At 35.4% G+C, this 27,982-nt stretch overlaps 6 protein-coding genes across 7 annotated transcripts in view; 2 read left to right on the top strand and 4 right to left on the bottom strand.

Moving 5' to 3' along the window:
* Positions 1-168: 168 nt before the first annotated feature.
* LOC18055529 (protein trichome birefringence-like 5) lies at positions 169-4,005 on the bottom strand. The gene is made up of 5 exons (XM_006453148.2): positions 3,340-4,005; positions 2,317-2,509; positions 1,654-1,847; positions 1,133-1,291; positions 169-777 (listed from the first exon to the last, which is right to left on the bottom strand). Exons 1-5 carry the CDS (start codon positions 3,927-3,929, stop codon positions 441-443), a joined length of 1,473 nt encoding a protein of 490 aa, XP_006453211.2. The 5' UTR covers positions 3,930-4,005; the 3' UTR covers positions 169-440.
* Positions 4,006-7,242: 3,237 nt separating this feature from the next.
* On the bottom strand, positions 7,243-12,850 carry LOC18055527. The gene is made up of 5 exons (XM_006453146.2): positions 12,592-12,850; positions 12,250-12,486; positions 10,812-12,065; positions 7,552-8,166; positions 7,243-7,317 (listed from the first exon to the last, which is right to left on the bottom strand). Exons 1-4 carry the CDS (start codon positions 12,822-12,824, stop codon positions 7,560-7,562), a joined length of 2,331 nt encoding a protein of 776 aa, XP_006453209.1. The 5' UTR covers positions 12,825-12,850; the 3' UTR covers positions 7,243-7,317; positions 7,552-7,559.
* Positions 12,851-13,086: 236 nt separating this feature from the next.
* On the top strand, positions 13,087-13,969 carry LOC18055526 (transmembrane protein 230). The gene is made up of 2 exons (XM_006453145.2): positions 13,087-13,551; positions 13,655-13,969. The coding sequence occupies exons 1-2, from the start codon at positions 13,362-13,364 to the stop codon at positions 13,774-13,776; spliced, it is 312 nt and encodes a 103-aa protein (XP_006453208.1). The 5' UTR covers positions 13,087-13,361; the 3' UTR covers positions 13,777-13,969.
* Positions 13,970-16,886: 2,917 nt separating this feature from the next.
* Positions 16,887-18,913, bottom strand: LOC18055525 (RING-H2 finger protein ATL43). The gene has a single exon (XM_024192267.1). It carries the CDS (start codon positions 18,695-18,697, stop codon positions 17,360-17,362), a length of 1,338 nt encoding a protein of 445 aa, XP_024048035.1. The 5' UTR covers positions 18,698-18,913; the 3' UTR covers positions 16,887-17,359.
* Positions 18,914-21,320: 2,407 nt separating this feature from the next.
* LOC18055524 (ABC transporter I family member 17) lies at positions 21,321-24,255 on the top strand. Its single transcript, XM_006453143.2, has 3 exons — positions 21,321-21,399; positions 21,518-21,859; positions 23,679-24,255. Exons 1-3 carry the CDS (start codon positions 21,372-21,374, stop codon positions 24,119-24,121), a joined length of 813 nt encoding a protein of 270 aa, XP_006453206.1. The 5' UTR covers positions 21,321-21,371; the 3' UTR covers positions 24,122-24,255.
* A 2,287-nt stretch (positions 24,256-26,542) lies between these two features.
* LOC18055521 (isoamylase 1, chloroplastic) overlaps positions 26,543-27,982 on the bottom strand; it is an 11,695-nt gene continuing 10,255 nt past the window's right edge. For both annotated transcript variants that reach the window (XM_006453140.2, XM_024177556.1), the window contains 4 exons: positions 27,737-27,817; positions 27,583-27,665; positions 27,360-27,477; positions 26,543-26,985 (listed from right to left, as the gene is read on the bottom strand). In XM_006453140.2, the coding sequence (XP_006453203.2) occupies positions 26,722-26,985; positions 27,360-27,477; positions 27,583-27,665; positions 27,737-27,817 (546 nt within the window). In that variant the 3' untranslated portion in view covers positions 26,543-26,721. The remainder of the gene's footprint in view (positions 26,986-27,359; positions 27,478-27,582; positions 27,666-27,736; positions 27,818-27,982) is intronic.

The raw sequence follows: 27,982 nt of genomic DNA, 5'->3' as shown, positions 1-27,982 counted from the left end.
CAAATTGCAACAATCATTTCCAAGAAGCATCACGATATTCTCCCTTGTCATTTTATTTGTTCAAAATGTACTGTGTCATGTTTGATGTTTCCAGGAAGTTCCGAGGATGGCTTATTTGTTTCTCTTGGAAGTTTTTTTGCATAATCATCTTACAAAAGCAAAGCCCCTTTGACAATCAAATTTCAACAATCAATTCCACAATCTGTTTTGACTTTTCTACTAATTATAAAGTTTACAAAAGGGGATCTTGACTCAACTGTTGATTAAATTCTTCTACATTTTTATATATGGCTCATGTTTGATGGTCTAAACTTGGCGTCCAAGATTTCTATGGATGACTGTCTCAACATATCATCTAATGTGTAAATAGATATTATATTCTTAGGAAAAAGGAAAGAAACAAGAAGAAAAAGGAAAATCTATTGGGCACATCATTACTTTTACCTCTGAATGGAAACCGTTTGTTTGAAAACCAGTGTGGCATATATTAGCTCATTCCAGGCATCGGGAACCCCGGGAAGACACCAATGACTGCAGTCTTGGCGTCTCCTGGAAATCTTTTTTCCATCAGTGACATTCTGGCCATATATAGAAGGATGGCCATCTTTGCGATAATTGGTCAATCTTGTCACATTCAATAGTATTACTGGATTACGCATTTCTTGGATCACCTCCTCTACTATCTTCATTTTCAAAGGATAGCTATCAAGGAATGGCCCGCTGAAGATTGGCTCAGTCTCCCCATTGCATGATCCACCCGAGTCCCAATCTCCACCTCTGTTTCAAACAATTGTAATCAATAAACCATAGATGAGATAGCCACTCTGCTGCAACAACAGCTTGCATATCTGTTTACTTTTGTGTTGATAATTAATAACTGAAATTTAATGTTCTAAGTTTCTTTGAGTTCCTTATCGATTGGTCCTTTAAAAGAGAAGTTATGGCAGAAATAACATGCATAAAGACGGCACGGCTAAGTTTCAATATGTTAAGATTGATTTTTGCAATTTATCCAATCTTCGAACAGGGGAGAATATAGAAGAGGCATTCAGTTTCAATATCTGAATGAAGGGGACAAAAAATATTCAATGCCCGTTGCCATTGTAATAAGATAAAAAGCATATTTGTATACCTGAAATGGGCTGAAGAATATCCACGATAGAATACCAACTGCTTTGATGGTTTTATGTTATCATCAATCCATTTGCCCCAGGTTTTTAAAGCCCTTCGATAAGCTTCAACTGCATCAAACTTTGGATAGAGATAATCGCCTTCTTTGAAGTAATTTTTCCTGCATCAATTAATTATGCATGTTTTTCAGTTTTCTAGGGAAGCTAATATTGGGATAAACCAAAAAGCAACAGTAACAAGTATCACTGATATGAAATTTATGTTACTTTTACTTCAATAAATAAAAAGGAAAGCTTTTAAAAAATTCATAACATATATATGTGTCCCCATATGTGAAGATATGAACTTTTACATGTACTTTGAGAGGTTAAATTGTCAACATAAGAGAGTAGCTATTTTCATCTACTTTAAGCATAACAGGATTTTCAGATCTCAGTCGTAAGCATAAAAAATGGAGCCAAATTTCTGCTCGAAGATGAAGCAAATATGAGGTCCATGAAAAACGGAAGATTGCAGACATACCCTCGTGCAGTCTTTCCATGAACCCACCAGTGGCCAGTATTGAAAACAAGGATGTCAGCCCGCTTCCATTTATTAGCTTTCTTGTCAATTTGATCAACTGAAAGAGTTGGGTTTGAATCACCTTGCCCGTTAATACGGACACCTTCCTTCACAAGGAAATGCGACCTCACAAATTCCACTGTACAATTATAGTCCTGCCCAGATTTTCAAAGATCTTCGAATCAGATACTAGTTAATTTACTCTACTTCCTACTTTCAGCCAATATCACCATCCTATGAGCCTATAAAACTGCTGAGTAGTATTCATATGCAGTTGTATACAATCAAGCAACTACTACTCCTTTTAACTGTTTACATCCCAAGGAGAAAAAGAAAATTTAGCCAAAACATAAAAATTCCTGCATAACAGAAAAGACCATGCATGGTCTCCCAGAAAAATTATTTGTTCAACAGTCCAAACTCCAAAGCCCTAACAAGATGCTAACCCCAATTGTAACCATAATCAATACCAATTCCAACACTCAAAACGAATAACATTGGGGAAATAACACTATGTTTTAATAAATTATTGAGACAAAGGCATTTGTAAGAGGATGTAAAGAACTTGGTCCGGCACTCTTATTAATCTAAAGAAGCAATGAGAGAGAATAAAGTTTGAATTACCAGAAAAGTGAATACATAGTAGCCCCTTCCTTTTGTTATCTTGTGACCATAGATCTCGTACATTCTGCTCTTATTAGTCAGACCTTCACGGAGGAGGCATAGGAGTGACTCAAATTGGTTCCGATTCATGGAATCCCCAACCAGCATCAGCCTTTTACCTCTTAGTCTCTCCAAGAAGTCTGTAGCATTAAACCTACCAATGAAAGGAAATTGAAGAAAATATCATACAACAGATCTGAAAATTTTCAAACCAGGAAGCAATAAATAGAAAACAGTAGTAAGTATAGGTAGGCAAATCAACTTGAGTAATATAACCAAAAAAGGATGAAAGCATGGAATCCAAGCCAGTTCCATGGCAAGCAGAAGCAGGAAATTCAACACTGGAAGCTCACTGGCTACTAAATAATCTACAAGATTTAAAATGATGAAAATTATGAAATTTCTCCCCATGACAAGATAAAATACCACTTCATATGGATTTTGCTGTGAAAACAGAATGCAGAAATAGAAATTCAGATGCCCAAATGCATTCTTAACCTCAATACCAATGGATGAGGAAAAGATTCTCCTATCAACTATCAAACATGGATTATAAAAGGATTATCATCCAGATGGCAAGATTGATTTGTTAATTTAAAGCTATTAATTGGTCAGAAGAAGTAGCTTTTGTAGCCTTGCTTACAGCAGAATACATCTCTCCTTCTCCACGACTTGAGCCATCTTACAGAGGAGAACTAATAAGACCCATCATGGATACCGCAGCCTAACATCTACATTCTGAAAATTGCAATATTACAACTTACTAAGCTATTACAACCAAAAAGAGTATCAGAAAAGTTGATATAGTAAGTAAAAGAAGTGCATTTGTATCTATGTAATTCAAAACAAATACTAATTGCTTCTCTGATGAAAAAATTCATAAATAATGCATTCAATCCAAAACAGAAACAAAAACCACAAATCATCACATTTCAAGAAACATTCATAAAACCAGAAAAAAAAAGGGAAATTTAAAAATCACACCTTGGAAGATCACAGCCGTCAGGCTTCCATCTCCATCTAAGATACGATGAATCTCGCCGTCCATTCATTTGGCAATCAAATGCCTCATCCACATAAGGGCAAGAACCGGGTCTATAAACTGGGTACCCTTCGTCTTTCACCCAACTCCCCATATACAAATCACACGCCCCGTTGACTCTCTCAAATGAAACGTCTCCATTATTATTATTATGATTGTCAACAAAGGACTCATTTTGAGCAGCTGGGGTCTCTTTATCTTCTTCAACGAATACTTCACTGACACTGATGTTGGATTGTCTCGACTCAGTTGGGGTTTCGGCTGAGTCAGCTGGCGAGTTAAGAGCAACGTGGGCTTGTGAGAAGAAGCTTCTGTAGAGTGAGAGAGAGGGTTCTAGACTGCGTTTGCTTATGAGCAAGATGCTTAAAAGAAACAGAATCAACAACACAAAGATTGTCAATGTGTAGCGGTTGTTGCTTGCCATTTGTTGATTGTTCGAGAGAGCATGTTCTGTAAGGACTGGAAGTGAAGTGATCCCATTTTCATCTAGTGTGTTAGCTTCTAATAGGAGCAAGGAATAGAGTGTGAGCATTTTTGTTTTTTATTTTTCATTTTTTTTGAATGCGAGTTTGACATTTTGTCGAATATCTAATTCGCGTTTTTCACTTAAGACATGTATCTATCAAGTGTTTTTCTGTTCTACATTTTATCGAGCATTCATGCGCTTTTACTAATGGGTTTATTTTGTTTTGAGAAGAAAAATTTAGACCATACACTCCTTTAAAAGGCAATTTTGTTCAAATTATATGTGCTTTTGGCTATAAATAAAAAAGAAAATGATAAGTTAGCTAAGTTATAAACGGTCGCCAACAGCTGCTTTTGTAAAATTTATAATTAACATGTTTAAATAATATAAAAAATACAGCATATTATACATATGTTGTGTTTACTTATTGGAGCATAAGTGGGTAGTGTAGATTTTTCACATTCAAGCGTTTACTTGTTCGTTTAAGAATGGGGAGTAGGAGTTTCAATACGTGGATTTCACTCTTTTTTAATTGAGAAATGGGATTCCCACTCCCTTAAAGGCTCATGCCTCATTTTTTTTTTTTACCATTCTATTATTAAATACAATATAATTATATTTATTAAAATAAAATATTATTATTAAACTTATTTAAATATATTATTATTATATCTAGTTAAAATAATAATTTAAATTCATTCTATGTTAAAATTACTTAAAAATAATATTATGATACTCTTAGAGAATTAATAATATTACTATATACTATCTTTATTTGAAAATATAATATTCTTATATTCATTTAATTTTAATAGTATTATATTTATTTAATATTAATAATTAATAATTAATAATAATCAATCATTTGTGTTACTCTTATCAATAGTTTTTAACTTAAATCATTAAAATTAACAATAAAGTAAATAGTTTATTTTGCAAACATATTTTTTTATTCACTTTATAATTAAAAACTAAAATTCTTTAAATAAGAGTAAAATTATAATTTAAAATAATTTACTTAAATATATAAATAGAATTCTAATTCATATTTTCTATTTTCATTTTAGTATAAGTAAATAATATACTCACACTCACACTCCCACTCTATACTCTAATTTCAAAATTTATGCTTCTCAAAATTCTCACTCTAATTTAAAAAATAAACGCTACTCTAACGTGACTGCATGCCCGATCCAATATCTAGGAAAGAAGCTCAAACCTCAACCTTAAAAATATGTGAAAAAGGTACATTTACGAAAAAGAAGAGTTGCACATTCGAGTGTAAGAGAATCGATTTGTTCTGGTGTTCGTGAGTAGTTATTAGGTGTGTCATACTTTTTGAACCTGAGGACTTAAGTGCATATTTTCTGAACTATTAGTGCTCGCATGAAAATACCTCTTAATATTGTTGAAGCCACCTTGCGTCTCGTTATGCCAGTTGTCAACTGTCAACGGACCCAAGTGCTAAAGCAAAAGAGAAATGCTAAAAGGACTCAAAGTGCTAAGACAAAAGATTATGATGTGCCATTTTGTAACGATAAATCTCCTCTAAAATAGTTCAAGGTGTTATGAATTATTGAATTTACATATGAGCTAACCAAAAGACAATTATAAATCTAGTAAGAGATATGACTAAAAACTTAGAAAGAGAGAAAATTGATGAAAAAAATTAAAGAGACAGAGTAATGGAGAAGCTGATGCTTCTTTTCTTTTTTACATCCCTCGCCACCTCAATAAATTTATAATGCACAAAGTAGAGTTGGCACTTTGATATTAGAATCCATCAAGATCCACACTTTGATGCTGCGGTATTGCAAAACAATCCACGAACATTGTAAATTGAGAATCCATCCATATTTTCACAACAAAAAAGATATAAAGTATTTATATTCCAATTGATATGACATATACATGATATTCATATAAATTAACATTTAAAAGTTAAAAATAAATAATCGCTTAACACAATAATTGACAATAGTATCGTATTATATGTTAAATTTGTTGGGGTACAAGTATCATTGTTGCTGCGATATTTATTAAATAAAAAAAAAATGCTTTGATTTCATCCATTTCTTTTGGAGAAAATTGTAAGATATTGTATATGGAGAGAAGAAACGGAAGTAACAATATATACTACCAATGAAATAGAGTGTGAGATCGCCACAATAGACATTATGGGCTAAGGACAAAACACAGATTAATAATTCAAAGGTGATTGGTTTCGTTTGGCTTAGAACGAACACGTGCTCGGATACCCCAAATTCCTACTCTCCTATTAACTTCCCAAACAATAATCAAATTCATTAACTCTTGTCCCTCCAGATTATAGTTTGTGGGGATGTTTGTTTCTGTTTTCTAAATTGTTTTTTTTTTAAAAAAAAATCGGCGTGTCATAATATAATTAGAAAATCAAAAATAAAATATAGAGCTGTGGTAAAGGAGGAATAGTTGAAGCGTATATTTGTATTTTGTACTGCACAAGTTTTTCTCGCGCTGAAAAGCCACTACTGCAACTTCAATTCTGAGAATAACATCAGATGCTATATGCATCCTGATTGTTTATTTTTTTTTTTTAAAAAAAAAAAAAACTGGTGTGAAATTACTATAAATTTGGTTTGGTCATGGGCCTCTCTCTCGTTCCTGTAAACAACAGAATCATGGGCATGGGTTTAGAACATGTTTCTCCGGTCCCATGATCAATTATTGCTTCTACCTGATATTCAAAAAAGGAAAATTATTGCTTCTATGCCTCCCTCTCTCTCTCTCTCTCAATTGCATCCAGAACTGGAGCCTGCTGCATATATATTTGCTCTTCTAATCAATACTCTTTCAACAAATTCAAAAATTTTCTTTGAACTATAAAATAATGAAATCTCTGCATTTCATTTTCCTCTGTATGATCACAATTTCTTTGTATCTCTTCTCCAAAAGCACTGCCTCCTCTGCTGCATCAACATTTTACCCCGGAAGAAGAACGTTCACAGAAGTGCCAATATCACCACCAAACCACAAGAATCCACGCCACAGGACTCAGGTAACAGGAAAAGGGTTGGGGGTGGGGAGAACTTTTACTTCCAGAAGTTCATACTTACAGATTATCTGAAGCATTAAGGATAACTGAGTTGAATAGTGTGAAATGCAGGCCATTGATGCTAAGACAAAACAATCAACTGTGAAATATGCAGCCAGCACCAATGATTTTGATGAGATTGTTTACCACATCGACTACCATGGAGTCACAACTCATCCAACTCCTACTCCAAGACATCCCAAGCCGTAGAATGCCTTCAAAGTTGTTCGATGGAGGGAGTCCTGCACACCTGCTATTTCTAGTCCATAGATCAATGCATAACTAGAATCAAAGTATTTTTGTTGCCGCTGTGTTTGCGCTGTTGTCTTTCTTTTTATCTCTTTGCTTTGAGCAAAGCCATACTTGTAATATTTGAGTTTCCTACGATATAAGAGCATATTTACATCACCTGCTATCTACAATCAATAACCTCTTCATGATATCATTATAAATCAATCAATAATACCTTACAGATTACAAAAGGGAATCCATAAATCTACCAAAAGTTTGAAAAGTATGCCAGGAAAATGAAACACACATCGAAGATTCAATAGGAAAAAGTAAACCTAAAATACACAAACAATGTATCATTGATTCAGTAGGAAATTATCTTACCATTACAGTCAATTACAATGAAGTGACATCATTCCATTCATGTATTGTTTTCTGGTCTCCTTGTATTTACCAAGTAGCATCTTATATCTTTCAATAACATCTTCAAATGAAACCTCACTACAAAATTTAGATTTAACCTGCATAAATGTCGTTTCTGCTATGTCTTTGTGCTCAGCATATAAGGGGAACATGATTTCAGCTCCTGTAAAAGGTAAATTCCGATCATGACCTTCCAGGGTTTCTCTGTTCCAATCGAGAAACTGGAGCCACCTCATTTGTTGAAAGGGATCTGTGTTTTCTCGAATAGCCACTTCCATACTACTAAGCAACTCCAAGAAATTTGAGTCAGCACTTATTTTGCCAATCAACTCGTTGAAGATGGTTTTCTGGTTCAGATAGAACCAGTCTTTGGTATCAGATGGCCGAGAAACCGCACCAACCAAACAAGCCTTGCGAAATGTAGGATCAGAATGTCCAAATAATCCAATAAGAAGATGCAACAGATTGACAGACATGAGATTCAGAATTCCAGAAAAAGACTCAATAGAAGCATGATGGTGTGTTTTTTGGGCTTGGTTCCAACAACAGAGAGCGACATGAGCAAATCCCTCCCACCTGTGATTAAATGAAAGAAAGTAGTTCAGTATCTTATTAGAAACATAGAAAACTCCAGCAGATTATCTAACTTCAGTATTGAAAGTTTTATCTTTTCATTATTGTACTTGACATGTGTTGAAACTTTTGTCTAAAAAATGAAATGAAAAATTTTAAAATTTTCTAGTACATTCCACTATCTGAAATTCTCATCAGAACAAAGTTGTTTCAACCATTTTCTAGATTCTGTTTCAATCCAAACCGTGTTTCAAATTAACTTCAACAGTGAATTTGTAAGCCTAAAAGATGCTGAAGTGAAGTTGATACATCATGACAATGTGGATTGGTGAAGAATAACAACCATACAATTTTACAACGTTTTTGAATTACCTAATCTTTTCCCCACTCTTGTTGATTGATAAACTTTGGTTAACCGTTCAGGTTCAATAGTGACTACTAGCTAACTAACTTCCATAAAAAATTCCTAGCTTATCCTCAATTAAAAAGCACTAAATCTAATCTCAGTGGTCCAAATATATTTAGAATGGAATATTAAAGATCTCTATTTTTTAGATGAAAATCAATATGGATTTCATCACATCTATAAAATATACAAATGATATGCTGAGTCGTCAGCTTTTTTGAAGACAATAGCCTAAAACCTTGTCTATATGTCTCCCAAAAAAAAAAAAAAAAGAATCTATATTTTTTAATTCTGTCAACAGCAAGGGCCAGTGCACATGTATTGTTGGTTTTCATCTTTCAAAATAATATTTAATACAATACACCAAAAAAGAAGATTTTCCAAAATACATTTCAAATGTCCAGATGAGCTTCAGGTGTACCAATGACAATCAAAACTAGCCGTTTACTTCAAAACAAAGCCTTTATAGAGAATGGATAGTTAAACTATCAGAAAAAGTAGAGAGTTGAATAAGAGTGCAAAATAAAGAAAACAAATAAATAAAGTCTACAAAGAAAAATTTAGAGAGAAGAGAGAATTAATGAACTGAAGGGAAGAAGAATACATAAGAGAGCCCTTTCTACAGTAGAATAATGATTTGCTGACCATCTGTGCATCAACAAAATATCCTTGGAGGATTATATGAAAAAATTAATTCTAATATCAACAGTACACGACAGTTCGAGAAAGATTTAGATCTTACCATTCTAGAATTTAATAATCCAATAAATCCAGACTTTCTGACAGTATTAGTTATTGATCAGGCTATGCAGTTTAAGTTGAAATTCCTAGGCCAACCCACATTTTACAAAGACCATCATCCCCTATACAAAATGATTTAATCAAGAAGATAGTACCATATTACCCATCCTCACAATTCAAATTACTAGTAATTTTTCGCATACCTATCAACTTGACTATCTTATCAATTGAAGGTATGTGCTTGAGTCCAAATTGATAGCAATGTAATCAGCAAGACAAGAGAAGTGTAATAAGTAGCTTGGAGATAAGCAAATTTAAACCCAAGCATGCATGCACTGGGAGAGCTTAACCATACAAACTTGACACAGCATACTGACCGGTGAGAGAATATGATCTCTTTTTAAACGCAAAAGACTAAGGTAATGGGTCCAATGAATTTGTAGAAGTTATGATTCCTTTGAGTAAGTAACTATGTGGAGCTTTAGATTTCAAAGTGTAAAAATAATTTTTTGATTTGATGGAATGTGCTGTTAGTAGAGTCCATTAACTGCTTGCTAAATCTATTAAAATTTGGTTTTTCTTTATCGAAGTTCCTAGAAAAACGCAGCGTTTTATGATATCTACGGAATTCTTGTGATAACTGCAAGTTCTTGATTGTACTCTTCTTTCTTTTTCTATTTCTCAATCTCTTTCACAAGTTCAAATATTGGCACCAAATAGTTAGTAGAAAATTCACATTAAAAAATTACTCATGGTTTCTATTCCTAGACTCCTATTTTCTCAACTCCAACCTTCCGCATCATCAGCACCTAGATTCAAGCCACTGACAGATCCTTCTTCCACTAATAAAGCCAACAACTAATCCATCACGACAATGTCAGAACCCTTTAGTTTTGTTGTCCTCCGCATTATACGGTAACCAGTTTCAGCCACTCTTTACCACTCAAACCCTTGCAAATCCTAGTCATATTAAACTTCAGAGCCTTAAACCCTTTCTACTTCACAGACCTTTCCAATCGGCCATATATTGAAATGGTTCCAGGAAATTCACATATCTTATATTTGAAAAAAGAAGCAAGAACTTAAATATATTTATGAGAAACAGTTGTCGCTCAGAAATAAAATATATACAAAAAGTTCATGTTCATGTGCCAAATTCACAAGGTTGGGGTTTGAAGAAGATTTGCATTATCATATAATTTATAAATGAAAAGAAATTCAATGTCGCACAAGAACATTTATATCAAGAATCTACAGAAAGATATGGTGCACCTAAATCAACAACACCACAGGGCATACTTTTAACATTAAAGATGAAAATAAATTCACGGTATCAAAATAGACTTATAAGCTTTCATGATGTAAGAAAGGAAAAAAGGAAAAGGAACTAATAAATTAACTCATTAGATCAATTTTTTCATTTTGAAAAAAAAAAAAAATTGAAGAGGAAGATGAAGAAGAAAAAGAGGAGGAAGAAGATGATTTGGTAATCTTTACTTACTCAAATGGACGTTCAACTTCAACGCCAAGGGTCAGGTGTAAGGAAAACTCAGCCGATCCAGTGCGTCCATCATCTTCTGTGCATGCCTCATGAGAAAAACCTCTAGGAATATATAAAATATCACCTTCCCTGAGTAAAAATTGTCTGCACTCTGCCATGGAACTCTCAGCCTCTACACCATTCACAATATCACAAGGATTGTACAGGCGAGGTAACTGCACACTAGGCTGCGCAAAAATTTTCCACTGCTTAGTTCCAAAAAGTTGACATACAAACACACAATGATCGTCGTAGTGGGAAGCCAACCCTTGAGAATTAGGTGGTGTCAAGTACATATTGGCACCTACTGATGGTTGACCAAACAATGAAGCTAAACCATCTGCAATATTAGCAAGACACTCAAAGCGAAATTCCATTCCACGCAGAGCAATTGTATAACCCTCTTTATATGCTTCTTCACATTTTGAAATATCATTAGCATAAATCAAATACGGATCCTTGACGTCAAAAGAATCTGAAATTCTGGGAAAAAAATGCACCTCTTTTTTTGAGATCTTATCTGTTTTTAAAACCCGTATGTCCTGCTCATACACAAGAGGACAGCCCAGTTTATGTCTCATGTCATTCAAGAAACTAAGAATGTCCAATTCATCTGAAGCAATAGGTAGACAAGAAATAAGACGTTGAAAGATACAAGAAAGGAAGGAACAAATTGATTCTTGGGAACTTAGACCTTGTACAAATGAGGTGAAAATATCATTCCCTTCAATCAAAGAATCCGTGCTTCTTCTTACAAGAAAGGGTGAAACCTCCCAATAATTTACAACGAAATTCTCAAAACAACCCTCATTCAAAGAAAAAATACTTCTTTCAATTCTCTCTTTTGAAATTGTCGTGAATTGATCAGCATTAAGGGATAGCCTAAAAATGCTTTCCGCCAAACTATTAACAGTGATTTTGCTCGAACAAAAATGCTTCTCTCGATTAGACCTCATAATATTGCCAGATAACAACTGATCTCGAACTTTTATCCACAGCTCTTTTAAGAATACAAAAAGACTTTCATACAGCTTCCTTGGTATCCTCAGCAATTGTTCAATATCACAGCTATTAATCAAAACTATTGCAGCATCCAGAAGCAATACAAGAAATTCATCTTCTTCGCAGGCTATACAGAGAGAGGCTTCATTTCCATTTTCCCCAGCGCATAAAGAAACCAAAGTTGATGATCTATGAACCTCACGAAATACAAGTCTGATAGATGTTAACTGTTAAGCCAACTAGTAATCACAATTTACGCCAAGATGTGCTAAAAATCAAAAGATAATACGACATAAAAAATATGCAGTTAAAAGTGACATGATTATTGACTTTACAACACTGAACCATATAATATAACATTAACAAATGCAGATAAATTACTTTTCAAAATACTCACAAAAGGGCCTCCAAAGCAGAGGATTCTAACAACTTCTGCCTTCCAACTGAAGTGGTAGACAAATCCAAAACAGCATTAGCAGCGGCAACCAAAACTCTCTTCTCCGAATTCCGCAACAAAGACACCAGACCCCGGACAATTTCCGCGTCCGCAGCAATTTGTTTGTTCGTTTCTAAAGACAAGAGCGATGCGGCCCCCACAATCTCCGCGCTGAGGCCCGCAATTCCGCCGCTACATCTGCAAATTAATAATTAAATTAGTCGAAGAATCAAAGCATACGTGCATACATGCATACACATAGGATTGAGAGTGTGTTTGGTGACAGATACGCGCTATCCTTACTTGGAGTTAAGGAGGACGGGGAGCAAAGAGAGAATAGGAATGGGGAGAGTTGGTTGGGATTGGGAGAGAAGTGAGAGCCGCAGTCTGTTTAAGCATTTTTTAATTATGAATTCGGAGTAGTTGTTGTTGCTGTTGGAGAGGGCTGCCACTAAGATGGCGAAGATGGAGTTCGTGTTATCTTGCTTCTGCTTCCTCTTCTTCTTCTTCTTCCCCATTTTTTTCATATTTGACATTTTCTTTAAGCTGCAACACAGCAGCGCGGTGCCTCTCCCCCTCGCCTTTGATTAAGTTGTTTGTTATATGAGTTATAACGTTCAGGCCCCTGGATATTAATCAAATCACATTTAGGGCATTGTTTGCAACTAATTTTGTCAAAATTTTGTTTCGTAAAATATCATCATTCAAACAAAGTTTAGTAAACAACTAATTTTTATATCCGTAAGACCAAAACACCCCTCGGATAAAACATTAACCGACCCGATTCTGAACTCGGGAATTTGGATTGGCGCAAACGCAATAGTCAGAATACTCGCGCGAATATCATTATCTATTTGGCTACGTGGCATACTCAGCCAAAATGCTTCGCAGATCGCGATCCTTTTCTTCTATTTTTTATTGATTGATTAGAACTTTCTCTTTGAATTGAAAAGTCTCGAGCTTTGAGAACTAGAAAACTCCAACGCAAGGCACGCAAGCAGCCAAACCCTAGACAAGAATCAAAACCTCCCACTATACGAAAAAATCCGAAATTGGAATTCACGAATCGAACAATGGCGTACGTGGACCACGCTTTCTCGATATCCGACGAGGACATAATGATGGAGACATCATACACCGTCAACAATCGGCCTCCGATCAAAGAGATCGTCCTTGCCGTTTCTCTCCTCGTTTTCGGCACTTTCGGCATCATCTGCGGCACCATCATGGCCTACAACAGAGTCGGCGGTGACCGCGCTCACGGTACCTACTTAATTACATTTTGATTAATTTTGAGTTAATTATAATTATGTATGGGATCTTGTTCATTGAATTTTTTTTTTTCAAATTTTTGGTGGCGAATCAGGGGTTTTCTTTGCAGTACTGGGCGCGATTCTGTTTATACCGGGATTTTATTATACACGAATTGCGTATTATGCGTACAAGGGATACAAAGGCTTTTCTTTCAATAATATACCTTCTGTTTGAGCTGATCTCTTACTCAATGTACAGATCTCCCCACAAGTTGTACTTTGTCTTTTTTTTTTTTTTTTGGGAATATTGATTTTTATTTTTGTTTGAATAATATTTGTGTATATTGGTTACTAATATTGTGAACAAGGTGCGGTTATATAGTGATATGCTGTGTTGTTCTCAATGTAACCTTTGTTGGTTTTTGCAATTGACTTGTTTAAAGTATCATTTTTGTTTAGAGTTTGTACAAGTGTTGTCTTTGTAGCTCCTGTCTTCCTAGATAGATTGTTAACAGAACTTCAATTATTTTGCTGCTGCTGTCTTATGCTTGTTTTTTTCAATTTTCTTTTCTGAAATTTAATCTCCTTGGGAAAATGGTGTTTTGTGGGGAGGTGGGGAATTTAATTGAAATGCATACTTGGCTTTTCTTGTCTCTTTAACTGTTTGGTTTTCCTGAATGGGATGCATTGAGTAGGGGAGGGAGGAGCTAGAGTGTATTGAGCTAATGTGATTGATGCATTTTGAGGATCGGTTCAATTGTTTTATTTGATTGACATCATATGTTGTTCTCTACAGTTGTCGGGTTTGAAAATAACTTCGGAATAAGAGTAATCTCAATGATTATAAGCTTTGAGGCCAATCTTGATTTAAAAAGCTGAGAGTGCAAAAGGATATATTAGTAGAAATATTCTAAAACCTAGCTTCTCTCTCATTGCGTGTGGTCCATGGGCATGAATGAAGCAGGCCACTGTACAGATCTGTCGTTCATGCAACCAAGTTTTGAGGTTTATTGTAATATGGGTCTCTTGGAAAGACCTTTGATTCATGTGAAGGTGTTTGTGAGGGGATACTAAGGAAGAAAATTTTACTTCTGCTGTCTCTTTGAAGGACCTTAATTTGTGCTAGGTAAGCTAAGTGAGGCAGGGTTGGTGGTGGTGGGATATTGTTGAGTTTTTTCATATTTTAGAAAGCAAATAGTTGGAGGGCGGTAAATGAGCTAAGAGAGAGGGCATCGTGCTTTGGAAGGGCAGAAGTCAGAGTTGTTTTTCAAGGCATATGAGGAAGCTAGGATGTTGAGGGTCCTTGTCAAACTGACCAATTGATCCAAACCCAATTGTCAATTTTCTTTATTTGATTTATAGTTTGGAGGGATTGTACTGGATTGAAATAAGAAATCTGATACTTTGCTCATTAAAACCTGCCAAAACTAGACCAAACTGACTTCCATGACAATTGAGAAAGAATATCATTGAAGTTGAATGTTTCATTAGAGTTTTTTCGTTTTTTTTTTCTTTCTATAGTTTATTGCTTTTGTGTTAGGTTGTCTGTCCTTGTTGGTAAGCATGAGCAAGTCTCACTTCAGGAAATTTGGTTATTAAATAGTGACACAGTCAAGTTTATTGTGTTTCTTGTGTCAGTCCTTGTTGATTGTTTCTTAGCACCGTTTTCATTTGTTGGTTTACGAAATTATCTTCATTTGCGATTTTTGCATTTTAAATTGCCCCTTTTGGGCCCAAAGCACTCTTTTGAGAGTTAGGGATCTATCAGGGTCCATGGATATCCAAATCTGGAAAAAAATCTCGTCCCTACTTTAATATATATACTACTTCGTGCTGCAAGCTAGATAATGGTTGATCTATTTGCTCCAGCTTGAGGGTGATGGTAGTGTTCTTAAATTTTATGTTTATATGCATATCTGTTATGTGCTTATAGAGCCAGATTTAGGGTGCAGGATCAGGGTTCGATTGTGGGTCGCATATCTGAAAATATAAATATACTGCAAGAGGGACTATATGGGGTACTGTATATTGTATAGAAGACTTCTCCTTGCACGCTTCATTCTTCTTCCTGACACTTTTATATTTCAACTTATGCACAAGGAAGTCTTTGTTCAAAACTTGACTTGAAAACGGTGCTAAGGTCCGTGAAGTGGGAACTTTACTACGATCATGTGTAAAAGCTGGATTATGTTCCAAAGGTTAGCATATTTTTTGTTCAATGACCGCTGAGCATATAGTTGCCCTTGTTGATTAGTTTATTTTATGGAGAACCGATTTTAAACAGAAAAAATAATCAAGAAGAAAGACATAATTAACTGTAAAATCATACAGTTTTAAAGGAAAAGGACAAAATAATCAACATTGTAACATCACTCTTTGTTATAGTTCATTCTGTCATTGCTTTATAATCCTTCAATTTCTTTAGTAATTTTTTCTTAGTTCGTATATAGCTTAGATAGCAATGGATTTGCAAAGCCTTGGGGTACCTAATATGTCGCCGGCTAAGCCGTGGCAATTTAATTTGATTGGCCATGCACATGTATTAAGGCTAAACAGCCCTTCCGGTTGCTTAAGTGCATGAATAACTAGACTTTTTGTTTGCCGGCGCACGCATTATCAGTCAATTATTCAATTAACATTTCAACTTGCGTGGCAAGGCAATAAATGAACTAGTTTCTGTTGAACTTTTGATTATTGGTTGAAGAAAGTAGAAACGTCTGTGAAACCCTTTTTGAGTTGTACTATTGACACCTCTTTTAATCTTCTCATGAAACTTTTTTTTTAATCATATTTATTTTATTTTTGAAAATAAAATATTTTTCATTTTATTTTTTTATTGTTAAAACTTAAAGTAATTTTTTATTATTTTATTGTTATCCTACATAAAAAAAAAATTTCTAGGTAATGAACTTTTTAATGTTAATTATTAGTTTGAATAACACATATTGTAAGATTGTAGTTTGAAAGTAATCTTAAGTATAAAAATATTTAATCAATAAAAAATAAAAAAATAAATTATTCTAAATTTATATAATTTATTTTAGTTAGATAGGAAGTAACAAATACAAAATTAAAAAAAATAACTATAAATGTAAATAACTTATTGAAAAAATTAATATGTGTTTAATTCTTACTTATCCTCATACTACAATTTTATTTAAATTTTCTTAATTTGTATAATTTATTTCTCTCACCTCTTTTCCCATGTCACGTGGGGTCCAATTGGTTGATAGGCTGGTGGATGAAGCAGATGGGACCCCCCATCGTTTCCCAGGACTTTAAAATCATATTCTAGGATCTAGATTTAGCAAATGAAAAAATAAAAAAATAAAAAAATTACAATCATTCCCACTAAATTTTGCCCCTCTTCTCGTCGTCGGTTTTCTCGCTTTCTGAATTTTGTTTATACAAAAATGTTCACAATTGGCTGTCGCTCGACTCGATAAAGAGAAAATGACCAAATACCGCTTCAGTTACTACACTATTCTCTATTATCTAATTCTAAGTTGTAACTCAGCATGAGCAAAGGGGACTTAATTTTTTTTTTTAAAAAAAAAATTAAACAAAATAAAGCAGTTCATCATCTTCTTCTTCTTCTTCTTCGATCTACGTGCTCCCTTGATATCCGTGGTTGTCTAGAATATCCATCCCTCCATCCATAGCATCCGATTCTCTCATCTAAATTACAATTCATTTGGCCTGGCTTCATTCAAGAATCATGCTCTCTAAAATAAGAATAAAGAAAGTTAAAAGTTGTATTAAAAAAAAAAAAAGAAGGTTAAAAGTTGATTTTCTGTTGTCGCGTGGCGTGTGAATTGCTAGACAATATCGGTAGTAGTGCGATCGGACCGTACATCTGGCAGCGACTGCGACTGAGAAGAAATCCAAGCCAACCATCTCGACACAAGCCCTGCGTGTCGCTGTCTATGATTATTTCTGTTACTCATAGTAATTCTACTGCTATAACTCTCCCCGCTGTTGGAAAACCTGCTCAATCCCGTGATTTCCGACACGCTTCTCGAATTTATTACACCGCTGCCATTCGCACTCCCACCACCATCAATGCCAGTGCTGCTGCTAGTGCGATGCTGCAGCGCCAGCGGTACAAGCATTTGCTGTTGTCTTTTCACTGACGGCCGCGATGATCCCGAAGCAAATCTACGGCTATCACTGAGCAACATCTCTGACCGCAGATACAGCAGATCCGACGGCTGTACGTCACTCCACCTACGGCTGAACCCACCGCCGGCACCGGCGCCTGCCGAAATAATTATCCGGTGCTCAAATCTCCTCTCGGAGCTCTTCCTATCGGCCGTCAATCCATCGGTCAACAACAACCCGTCCTTTCTCGGACGGTCGAAGCATCCAACGGCCACGGACTCTGCCTGCTCTCTCTTTTTGGAAAAAGCCCCATCAAGCGACCTCCTAGACGACGTCGGATTCTGAGAACACGAACCGAACTCCCCAGCTGAGGAGTGCCTCCCGGAAACTCGTCGAAACTCGGGGTGGTTCGGGTTGGGCTCGGGTGGCGCGGCCTCCGACTCAGCGGAGTCAATATTCTTTTCAAAGCTGAGAAGAATATCTTCAGGGTCAACTCGGTATCGACAAAGAGGGCAAGTAGAGTGACTGTCGAGCCAAGTATCAACACACTCCACGTGGAAGGCGTGCTTGCATTTGGGCAAGAGTCTTAAAACTTCCGTTGGCTCGAACCTAGTCAAGCAAACAGCGCATTCGAGCCCGTCCTTGTGACCCCTGAGTGCACCGAATCTGAATATCGGTAACGACTCGATCACCGTACGGTCAATCCCTGAGTTCTTGCGATTGGTGGAGGATGGATTTATCAGAGCGGAGTGACTAGTACCGTAACCGACGACGCTGTTTCCACGCTTGCAGTGCTTGGCGTAGAGTAACAGAAGGAAAGTCATAGAGAACATGGTGGTTAAAACACCAACTACGACTGCCATGCTCGGCTTAAATGGTGAGAAATTCTTATTTGCATTTGCATTTGCTTTATCTTGAATGAAAGGAGGGGGGCATAATGAGTTGTTGTTTGTTGTTCTCGAATCGTGATTATCCGCGAGAGAAGGCGTAATCAGGATGACGATGAGGAAAGAAACCCAGACGGAGATTTGTGATGGGGGCTCGAAAACGCCCATGTCTGCCGCTGGTGTTCTTTTTTTTTTTTTTTCCCTTTCTTTTTTGGAAGAAAATGAAAAGTTTTTGGAGAGATTCTGTGAGATGGGGTTTCTGATAAAACTTACAAAGCAGATAAGACAAAGGTGTGTAACTGACTTGAATGTGCTTGTTATAAATTATTCTCATGGGGCGTCATGATTTGAAGGAAAACGAAAGAAAAATGAAGTGGCCTTATAACATGGAGTTCCCTAATGTTTTATAAATTTACAGAAATGGCATGGTTTGTAATTCTTTTTCATGTGATGTAACCATCAATTAGTTGGATATTTTATCAAACGGCATGGATTAGTTCTATACACACTACAATATCACTGACATGTTGGGGCCACTTTGAGCTATGCCAAAGATCATTTTTAGGTCATGTCCATATCTTAAAATGAGCAAATTCATCAAGGGACTGACTTTTATTTTTCGGTATATTAAATCATCTGATATCTGAAGATCATATTGGGTCCTGATTAATTCAAATTCGAGTCGGGTAGGACCACTAGGGCGGTAAAGTTCTCCCAATAAATATTTAACGCAGCTGCATTCTCAAGATTCGAACCGAAGACCTTGGTTAAGATAAAATAACTTCATGTCAGTTGATCTACACGCTTGTTGGTTATCAAGGGACTGACTTTAATAATGGCTTTCGGACCAAAAACAAGATGAGGATTGAGGCAAGACAAAAGGGAACCGAATTAGATGTGAATAAAAAAAATATACTCAATAAATGATATCTCTAAAGAATAGGGACTTTAATGTTATGGTGAAAGGATAAAAACAAAGGCAGTAAGGAACAATAACGGAACGGAGAGGAAAGAGATTTGACAGATAGGACATGATGAAAACGATTCAGACAGTAACTGAAACACCCCACATTACGTTCAGGAACAGAGACAGAAAAGAGGTGGTTGTGTGGATTTAACGACCTTTCGTCATCAATATCAGCTTTGAACACCATAAAGCCTTTCAAATTATCACAACTTTCACGAGTTCACGAACATGACGCCATGATACTCAGATTTATGACCACCTCTATTCATTTAAACTACGATGCTAGCCTGCCTATCTATCTATGCGTAGCTAGAATTGTAGTTAGCTGGGGTTGTGTGAATCTGAAGGCCCAAGACCTGGAACCAAACACGTGATTTGTGTTTGGTATTACAGCACTGAACCAAACCCGCAACTCAAGCTTCGGTCCCACAGCTCTTTTTTCTGCTAATAAATCGACATTACTGGGCTCCTGCATTGTACAGATTTTTGCCATTTCTATTGAACCTCCTTGTACCTTACCTTTCAGACTGGTACAATTTACTGGTTTGTTGCTGAAACTTTTTAACCATTGATTTCGACATTCACCGGCCGAGTTAATGAGCACATTAAAATAATAATATAAAGAATTCGCCTAATAAAAGAAGAGTTTGTTTAATTGAATGAACTATATTCATTCCATCCGATGCATGTGCCGTAAGGCTCCCCGATCGAATAGGAATTGGAGAAAGAACAAATGGGAAAAATCCACTTTTGTTAATTTATTAGAGACATGACAATTGACAGACGTGTTTGTGTGGGGACAAGTTTTTATCGAGAGATTTGTTGGTTTTTGATGCGGTGGTATGAATAAAATTGGAGTTATGATAATGTAGCAGTCTGAAGAGATCTACCAGATTAATTCAAAGATGATTGATTAGGGTTATTTATTATCAGTATCAGATATAAGATACTACGACACCTTTATTTTGTTTTAATTACAATATTACATCCAGCTGAAAATGATTTTTAGAATAAAATATTAAATGAAAAACAGAATAACTCCAAAAGGTCAAAACCAACCAGCAACTCCGGCCCAATCATTCAGTCCTAAATAAGGCCCAGCTACTTTTTTGTGGCCCACGCGGGCTTCTTCTGCTCGAACCCAAGTAACCATCAGGTCAATTTTACGTCTGCATATTCATGGTGTTATTGTATAGGGAAACATTTATTAATCAGTTACAAAAATGCAAGGTGGTATTTAGCTCATGGATTGTTATACTCGTACTACAATGAAGAATTTTATTTCACATCTCACGCAGAAAACACAACGCTAAAACTAGAGGACGCAAAATAAAAACAAGAACGTGCATCCAAACATTTTAAGATTTCATTCAAATTCTGATATATTCGAATTCTTTTCTGAATGTTTGTTAGTTGAAGTTGAAGTAAGATGGATGTTGATTTATCTGCCCGTACAATAATTATTTATTTTAATACCATTTGGTGTCCACCGGTAGCTATCAGATGAATCTTAAAAAGTTCAAAAAAAAAAAAAAAAAAGGGAAAGGCTTCATTCGGACTGAAAATCCTGAACTGAGAAGTCAGAACTGGGGCAGGTCTTTAGTGTTTTGTTTTTTGATCCTTGATCTTTCATGATTCTTACACAACGAGATAGTTGTTCCAAAAGTGTCAAATATTTACCCCATGTCTTAATTACTTGTTGTTGAGTTACTAGTTAGGGACTCATTTGATGCGGTGGGAAAACACTTATGGTTATACGAGAACATTTTAAGAAAGTAGGGACATATATGTTATTAACCTTTTCCCCTCAGTTTATAGTTAGTTAGTAGCTGTATCAATCTGCTCTGCGTTTCTCAGATTGAAGTAATACAGAAAATGCCTTCAACTTGTTCACTCTTTCGAGGTGTTCACCATACCATGATACTAATCTTCCTTCTTCTTCCATGTTTATTCACAAATTCCTATTAGCAATTTATTTATTTATTAGTAATTTTTTTTTTTTTTTTTTGGTTGTTGTGCAGATGAAGTTCGTGAGCATCTATTGACGGTGCCGGGAGAAGCTGAAGCTGAAGATGATAATCAAATTCAGAAACCGAAGTTTCGGGTACGGGAGTTGAGAAAAGAATCGGATGATGGGGCTCCGATACTGAAGGGGGTCAATATGGAGATACCAAAGGGGGTGATCATGGGGATCATTGGGCCCAGTGGAAGCGGCAAATCAACCCTGTTGAGGGCGCTGAACCGTCTGTGGGAGCCACCCTCTGGTACGGTGTTCTTGGACGGCCGCGATATTACTGATCTCGACGTTCTCTCTCTTCGTCGTAAAGTTGGCATGCTCTTCCAGATTCCGGCTCTCTTCGAAGGTTATATTCTTCTTCTTTTTTTTTTTTTTTTTTTTTGAGTTTTCTTTAATTAATTACCACTTAATTTATTATAGCCTTAATTAATTGCCGCGTGTTGTGTTGGTCCCGTTGTCTTATTCTTCGGCGCGAGTTGTGGTTGTGGCTGTAGCGCCTTATTATTTATTTATTTATTTATTTAATCGTCTTTCTTCTATTTTTTTTTTTTTTTAAATTATTTTGTGGTCCTTTTCTTTGTTCTACTTCTTATTGGAAACTTTAGGAGTAGCCTCCTACGTGTTCGTGCCAGTAGCGATTAGAAAGGCTTTCGTTGTCGCTTGCTAAAAAGTAGCTTTGTTTGTTTTTTTTTTTTTAAAAAAAAAAATTAATAGCTTTCCTCGGCTTTCTTTAGCTTCTTCTAAAGATCTTGGGAGATTTCTGTATATTCGCAGTAATTAAGTATGATTTACATATATTTTTAACTGTTTTATTTTTCCACTATCTGTTACATTTATGTAGGGTAAAAGCTTGTTTAGTCCCTATATTATGAGGTTAGTGTCCATTTAGTCCCTGTATTTTTAAAAACACCTTAAAACGTCCCTGCTACTAAATATTGACACTTATGCCATTATTTTTTTATTATTTTTAACTTGTTTTTACAATATTATATTTTTACAATAATATTTCTTTTTTGGATATTAATAAAAAATTAAATTATCAAATTAAACTCAAAAATAAAATAAAAACAAAAAAGGTATATATTAATTTTTGTGGAAGCTCACGTATGTCTAAAAATTTAATATCGTAAAAAATTACATTATCAATTTTTTTAGAAAAATTAATATTTTAACTCAAGAGTGTGTTCCACAAAAATTAATATATACTTTTTATTTTATTTTATTTTTTGGTGTTAAATTGGTAATATATTTTTTTCTTTTTAATAATGTCTAAAAAAATTATTATAATAGGGTTATTTTTTTCTTTTTAATAATGTCTAAAAAATTATTATAATAGGGCAATATTATAAAAATAAGTTAAAAGGAACAAAAGATAATGGCAAAAGTGTCAATAATTTAATGGTAGGGATAGTTTGAGGTATTTTTAAAAATATAGGGACTAAACAGGCACTAACTTCAAAATATAGGGACTAAACGAGCTTTTACCCCATTTATGTATTTATTAGGGGGTAAAAGTTCAGATAAATAAGGTATCCTAGTCCTTATTTAGTATTAAAGTTACTGGATTTTTAGTCGGCGGCTGGGAAATTGAATTACTAGAATAGAATATTGATAGACACCTCAAAAATGAGTAAGAAGGTAAATATTAGAGATCTATAGTGGAATTTGACATAACATTTTAGTTAGAAATCTATTGAAGTTTGGCCTGCATCATTTTTTTTTTTATTATAACACAGTCTAAAATATTTTTGAAGTCATTTCGATTCATTTTAGGTCATTTTTTTACCCAATTTACTCCGATATTTAAAGGGAGAGATAGCCATGCGACTCTTGAATCCTAAATATATAGCTAACCGCACCTTTTAATTTCCACTACACCCATGTTTTTTAATTAAATATTTATCCATATTTTAGTTAAATGCTTTAGTTGTTGCGCTTCCAAAGTCAAGCAGAAGTACAGTACTGTAATCAGACTATTAAGAAATTGCGATACTTTTATGTATTTAATTTTTTCTTAAATGTGTTGGTAACAATCCTTCATCTGTAATGGAAAGCTACATGACATAAATTGTTTGGGATGAGAGGGACCTAAATACTCCAATCAAACTTGGCACTTGTGAAGCTATGGCTATTGATATATGAACATTTATTAATCCCTCTTTCAGGCACAGTTGCTGATAATATTCGATATGGACCACAATTGAGGGGAAAGAAATTAACCGAGAATGAGGTTTACAAGTTGCTCTCACTTGCAGACCTCGACTCCTCTTTCCTTAGCAAAACGGGTGCCGAAATATCAGTTGGCCAAGCTCAAAGAGTTGCTCTAGCTCGAACACTGGCCAACGAACCAGAGGTTCTGCTTCTGGATGAGCCAACGAGTGCATTGGATCCAATATCGACACAGAACATAGAGGATGTGTTAGTTAAGCTGAAGAAGAAACATGGAATGACAATTGTCATGGTCTCTCACAGCATCAAACAAATCCAAAGGATCGCCGACGTCGTTTGCCTGCTAGTGAATGGTGAGATTGTGGAAGTTCTGAAACCTGATCTGCTCTCGGAAGCCAAGCATCCCATGGCACTAAGGTTTCTTCAACTCAGCGGTTAGGGAGACATGTCACTTGTTCAATTTTATTCCACCATGTCAACTGTGCTGTCCAATTTGTACTTGATTATGAAAATAAACTGAATTATGTATTACTATATGAGCAAGTATTGTACTACATATACTTCTTGTACTTCTATATGTCTCTCTCTATATATTTATATTTACAGCCGCCTAAGTTTGCAACAGCTGCTAGTTTGATTGGTTAACGGAACAAAGAACTGTTACTAGTTGTGATCGGACCAAAAGGGAAACCTCCAAGTGAACCTCCACCTATGCTTGCTGCATTTGGAATTGCGAGGTTGAGTGTTTGCTGCCGCCGCGGTTGCCTGCTTTAGTTCTTTATGGGGGGACTTGGATAACATGTTCCACATTACCTGTACATCATTATACGCGCACATTTTGACATCATCACGCAGCTTTAACAGACCACTCGCATCATCTCTAATTCCAGTTTCACCACCAGCAACGCCTGCAAAAGCAGAGTTATTATACTATATATGATCATCATCAAGATTCAAGAACCCATAACAAAACCATCAGCGACGAAATTAAAGAAGAAGGCAAATTAAGCACCAGGTTTACGAGGCTTGACTCTTGGTGAAACAGAGACCCAAATTCTTCTCATTTTGTGCCACCAATTCATCGGGGGTGTCTAGAGTCAGAATCAGAACAGCCCAGATGAATTGAAGAGGAGAATAGAATAGAGAAGTGCACGCGGCAAGGAGGGCACCGAATCCCCATAACACGTTTCTTGAGGGGCGTGCCAGACGTCTCATCTTCGTACATTCCACCAAGATCACTTTCCCCCACCATTTTTTATTTTAGGTCCATTTGTTTCTTCTTCTCCATTTGTACTTACTTGCTAGAGTGGCATTGCTTTGGCGTCTTTCGTCGTCAATTTCATTTATGGTGGATATATATAGGAGGAAAAAAGTTATTGTAAATCTAAATCTTATATCTATTCTCTAGATTCATCGAATGACGATATATTTACAAGGTTGAAATACAATTCTTGGAAGGCACATAGCTAATTCTCGAGGTGTTTTAGTTGCAATTAATGCACAGATTGACAGTATTTTAGTCGAAGAATGCAAATTATGCAATGCACCAACTAAGGCTCGTGATAAATAAATATCTAATACATGTAATCTCATCGTAATGTCATATCACTGATTCAAATCATTAGGGATAAGTATATTTCAATGCAAACAAAGACTTTTGATTTTAAAAATGGACACATAAACCTCCTAAATTGTAATATGAACAAAATTCGGTGAGTATGAGTAGACAATCAACATGTTGAGCATGACATTTTCAAGACACTGAATGTACTATCATAATAAAAAATTTTGAGATTTAAGTGATAATGAGATTAATTAGTCTTGCGAATGAATCGCAACGAAGCTGCATGTGGGGTGCATATGTCGACATAGGCCCAATAACACAAGTATTACCATCATCAGCTTTACCGCCGCGCCAGACTAATGGATGGAGGCGTGTGTTTACTAAAATCAAAGCGGTCTACGTGTACATTGAGAAAAGCTTTAAGAGTTTGAAGGTCATGCTCTGAAATTAATGAGGCCTATGTATATGTTAAAGAGGAACGACGTCATCTCCTGATCTAAGCATTATTGAATTTTTAATGATGTTTTATTATATATTTTTTAATAGTAGTGTATAGGTAATATTTAACTTTTTTTTATTTATTTATTTATTAACAACTAATCAGTGATTAGTTATTTGCTCAAGATATAATCAGATCAGAAGAGAATCTTGATTCATGTTAAGAAACACTTTGAGAGTTTGAATGTCATATTCACTTAAATATCACAATGAAGTTATTTATAGAATTAACTGGAATATAAAATAGCTATCTAGAGACTACTGATGATTTATGAATATACAATTAACTTTTACCTTCGTCGTCTAAAAAAAAATACTTTTATTCTCTTATGTATTTGCAATTGAGTAAAATGTTACTTATTATTAACAATTTGAAACTTGAAGTAGAGATGACAAATCATCCATCATTTTGATTACTCATAAGTATTTAATAATTGTCACTTGGGTAAAGACTGAATAGTAGACCCATTGTCCTCACATTTTATGAAGGCAACGGTTCAAACCCCTAAAAAAATATTGTAGGGATTAAAATTTCCTTTCTAATTATGATGTAATTGTGTGGGAGAACAATTTTTTCTCTCTTGAAATGAGTAGAGTAGACATCTCTCAAATATTTGAGAAAGTAAAAATATTCAATAGTCTTTCACTTTTTTTTTTTTTTAAATAACAAAGTTAATGGACACATAGAAATAAAGGACCTCCAGTCAATTTAATGATTTTAAGAACAGCAAGAGTTGTGGGGGAAAAGGGAGAGGAAAAAAAAAACACCATTAATAACAAAGTGAATTTTTATTTCAATAGATAATAGACTTGCATATAATTATAAGACTACCCCAGATGGGACAACAATCGGTACCAATAGCCCTAACATTCACTCGAGGGTTCAGGCCTTATTTACATGGATTTAAAAAAATTATTTTATACGATTTTGAAACAATACCTTCACATTCACACGGGCTTGCCCTGGTAATTATTTACTAGGCATTTTCATCTGGTAATTGTAACAAAATGATGGAGGAATAACTAAGCATGGGATACAGATTGGCGTCAAGGAAGGGAGCATACTGTTTAATAGCTATCTCCTTTGCAGGTAGGTCACTGGAGAGGAAGTCGAATGGTACAGGCTTGCTGGTGTCTACCAAGGGCTCCCATCTATATCCAGGCCGCTCTGGCAGTGAAATAATCACAGGCAAGTGACTGGCATTGAAGGCAACATAGATTTTTCCCTTCACAGAGTCAATCTGAGATGAATTTTATAACCATAAACATCAATCATTCCATAGAACAGTCAAATGAAATGTATATGATCAAGAAATAGCATCACTGTGTAAGTCTGAAGATTTCCCATCAATGACCAAATGATAGTTTTTCAGGTGTTTGATAATACTAAAGATAATGCTAAAACTAAGCAATGCAAGAAGCATTTTTTGAATCATGCTAGATTATGATGATATGTTCTCTTACAAGCCAGTTTTAAAGAACAGAGAAAAAATTCCAATAACTTTATTTTTGTGCCACAAGATGCACTAGCATTTACAGATGCCTCAGTATTTAATTCCAGTGTGGGTGAAACTTTTAAGTACTCAGATGAAGATAAGAGCAATGAAAGAGTTACCAGAGTGAAAGCCACAAAACGGCTTTTGTCAGACCAGTCTGGCAACCCAGGAGCATGACCATGCCACTGCAACCTGTCTGCGGTTGGGAAGTCACTTAAACCAAGTGACTCGCATTCACTGCAAGATTAAATAAAATGGTGACACCCCAGGAAGAACCAAAAAGTTTGAAATATATATAAAAGGCAAAATCATAACCTAAAGCACCAAGAAGTAGTTACTTACTGGCGAAATTTGGTCAAAAGGCAGCAAAATCTAAAGAAGTCTGATTTGGACTCTTCCTTTTTATCCCACCGAAAATAGTTGATCTGTATCATGACTCATGAATTAGTCACTGGGTTAACAAAGTGCCAGAAATAAGCAAAGTGCAGAGGTTCACATCATTATCATGGCAATATGTGTTGTTGTTCCCCCCTTTTGTGTGACCATATTCATCACCCATTGAAATCATTGGCACACCCTGGTCAGACAAAGATAACCCATTAGTCAGACAAGAAATGAAAAACAAAGAGAATACGAAAAGAAACTTGTTGGGGGGGGGGGGGGGGGGGGGGGGGGGAAAAAGAAAAAAAAACCCCCGCCGGGGTTTTTTGGCCGGGGTTTTTTTTTTCAAAACCTTGAAAAA

This window comes from Citrus clementina, unplaced genomic scaffold (genome assembly GCF_000493195.1).
Source record: "Citrus clementina cultivar Clemenules unplaced genomic scaffold, Citrus_clementina_v1.0 scaffold_1, whole genome shotgun sequence".
Classification (NCBI taxonomy): domain Eukaryota; kingdom Viridiplantae; phylum Streptophyta; class Magnoliopsida; order Sapindales; family Rutaceae; genus Citrus; species Citrus x clementina.
Note: the sequence above shows the minus strand (reverse complement) of the source record. Positions and strands in the feature narration are given on the sequence as shown.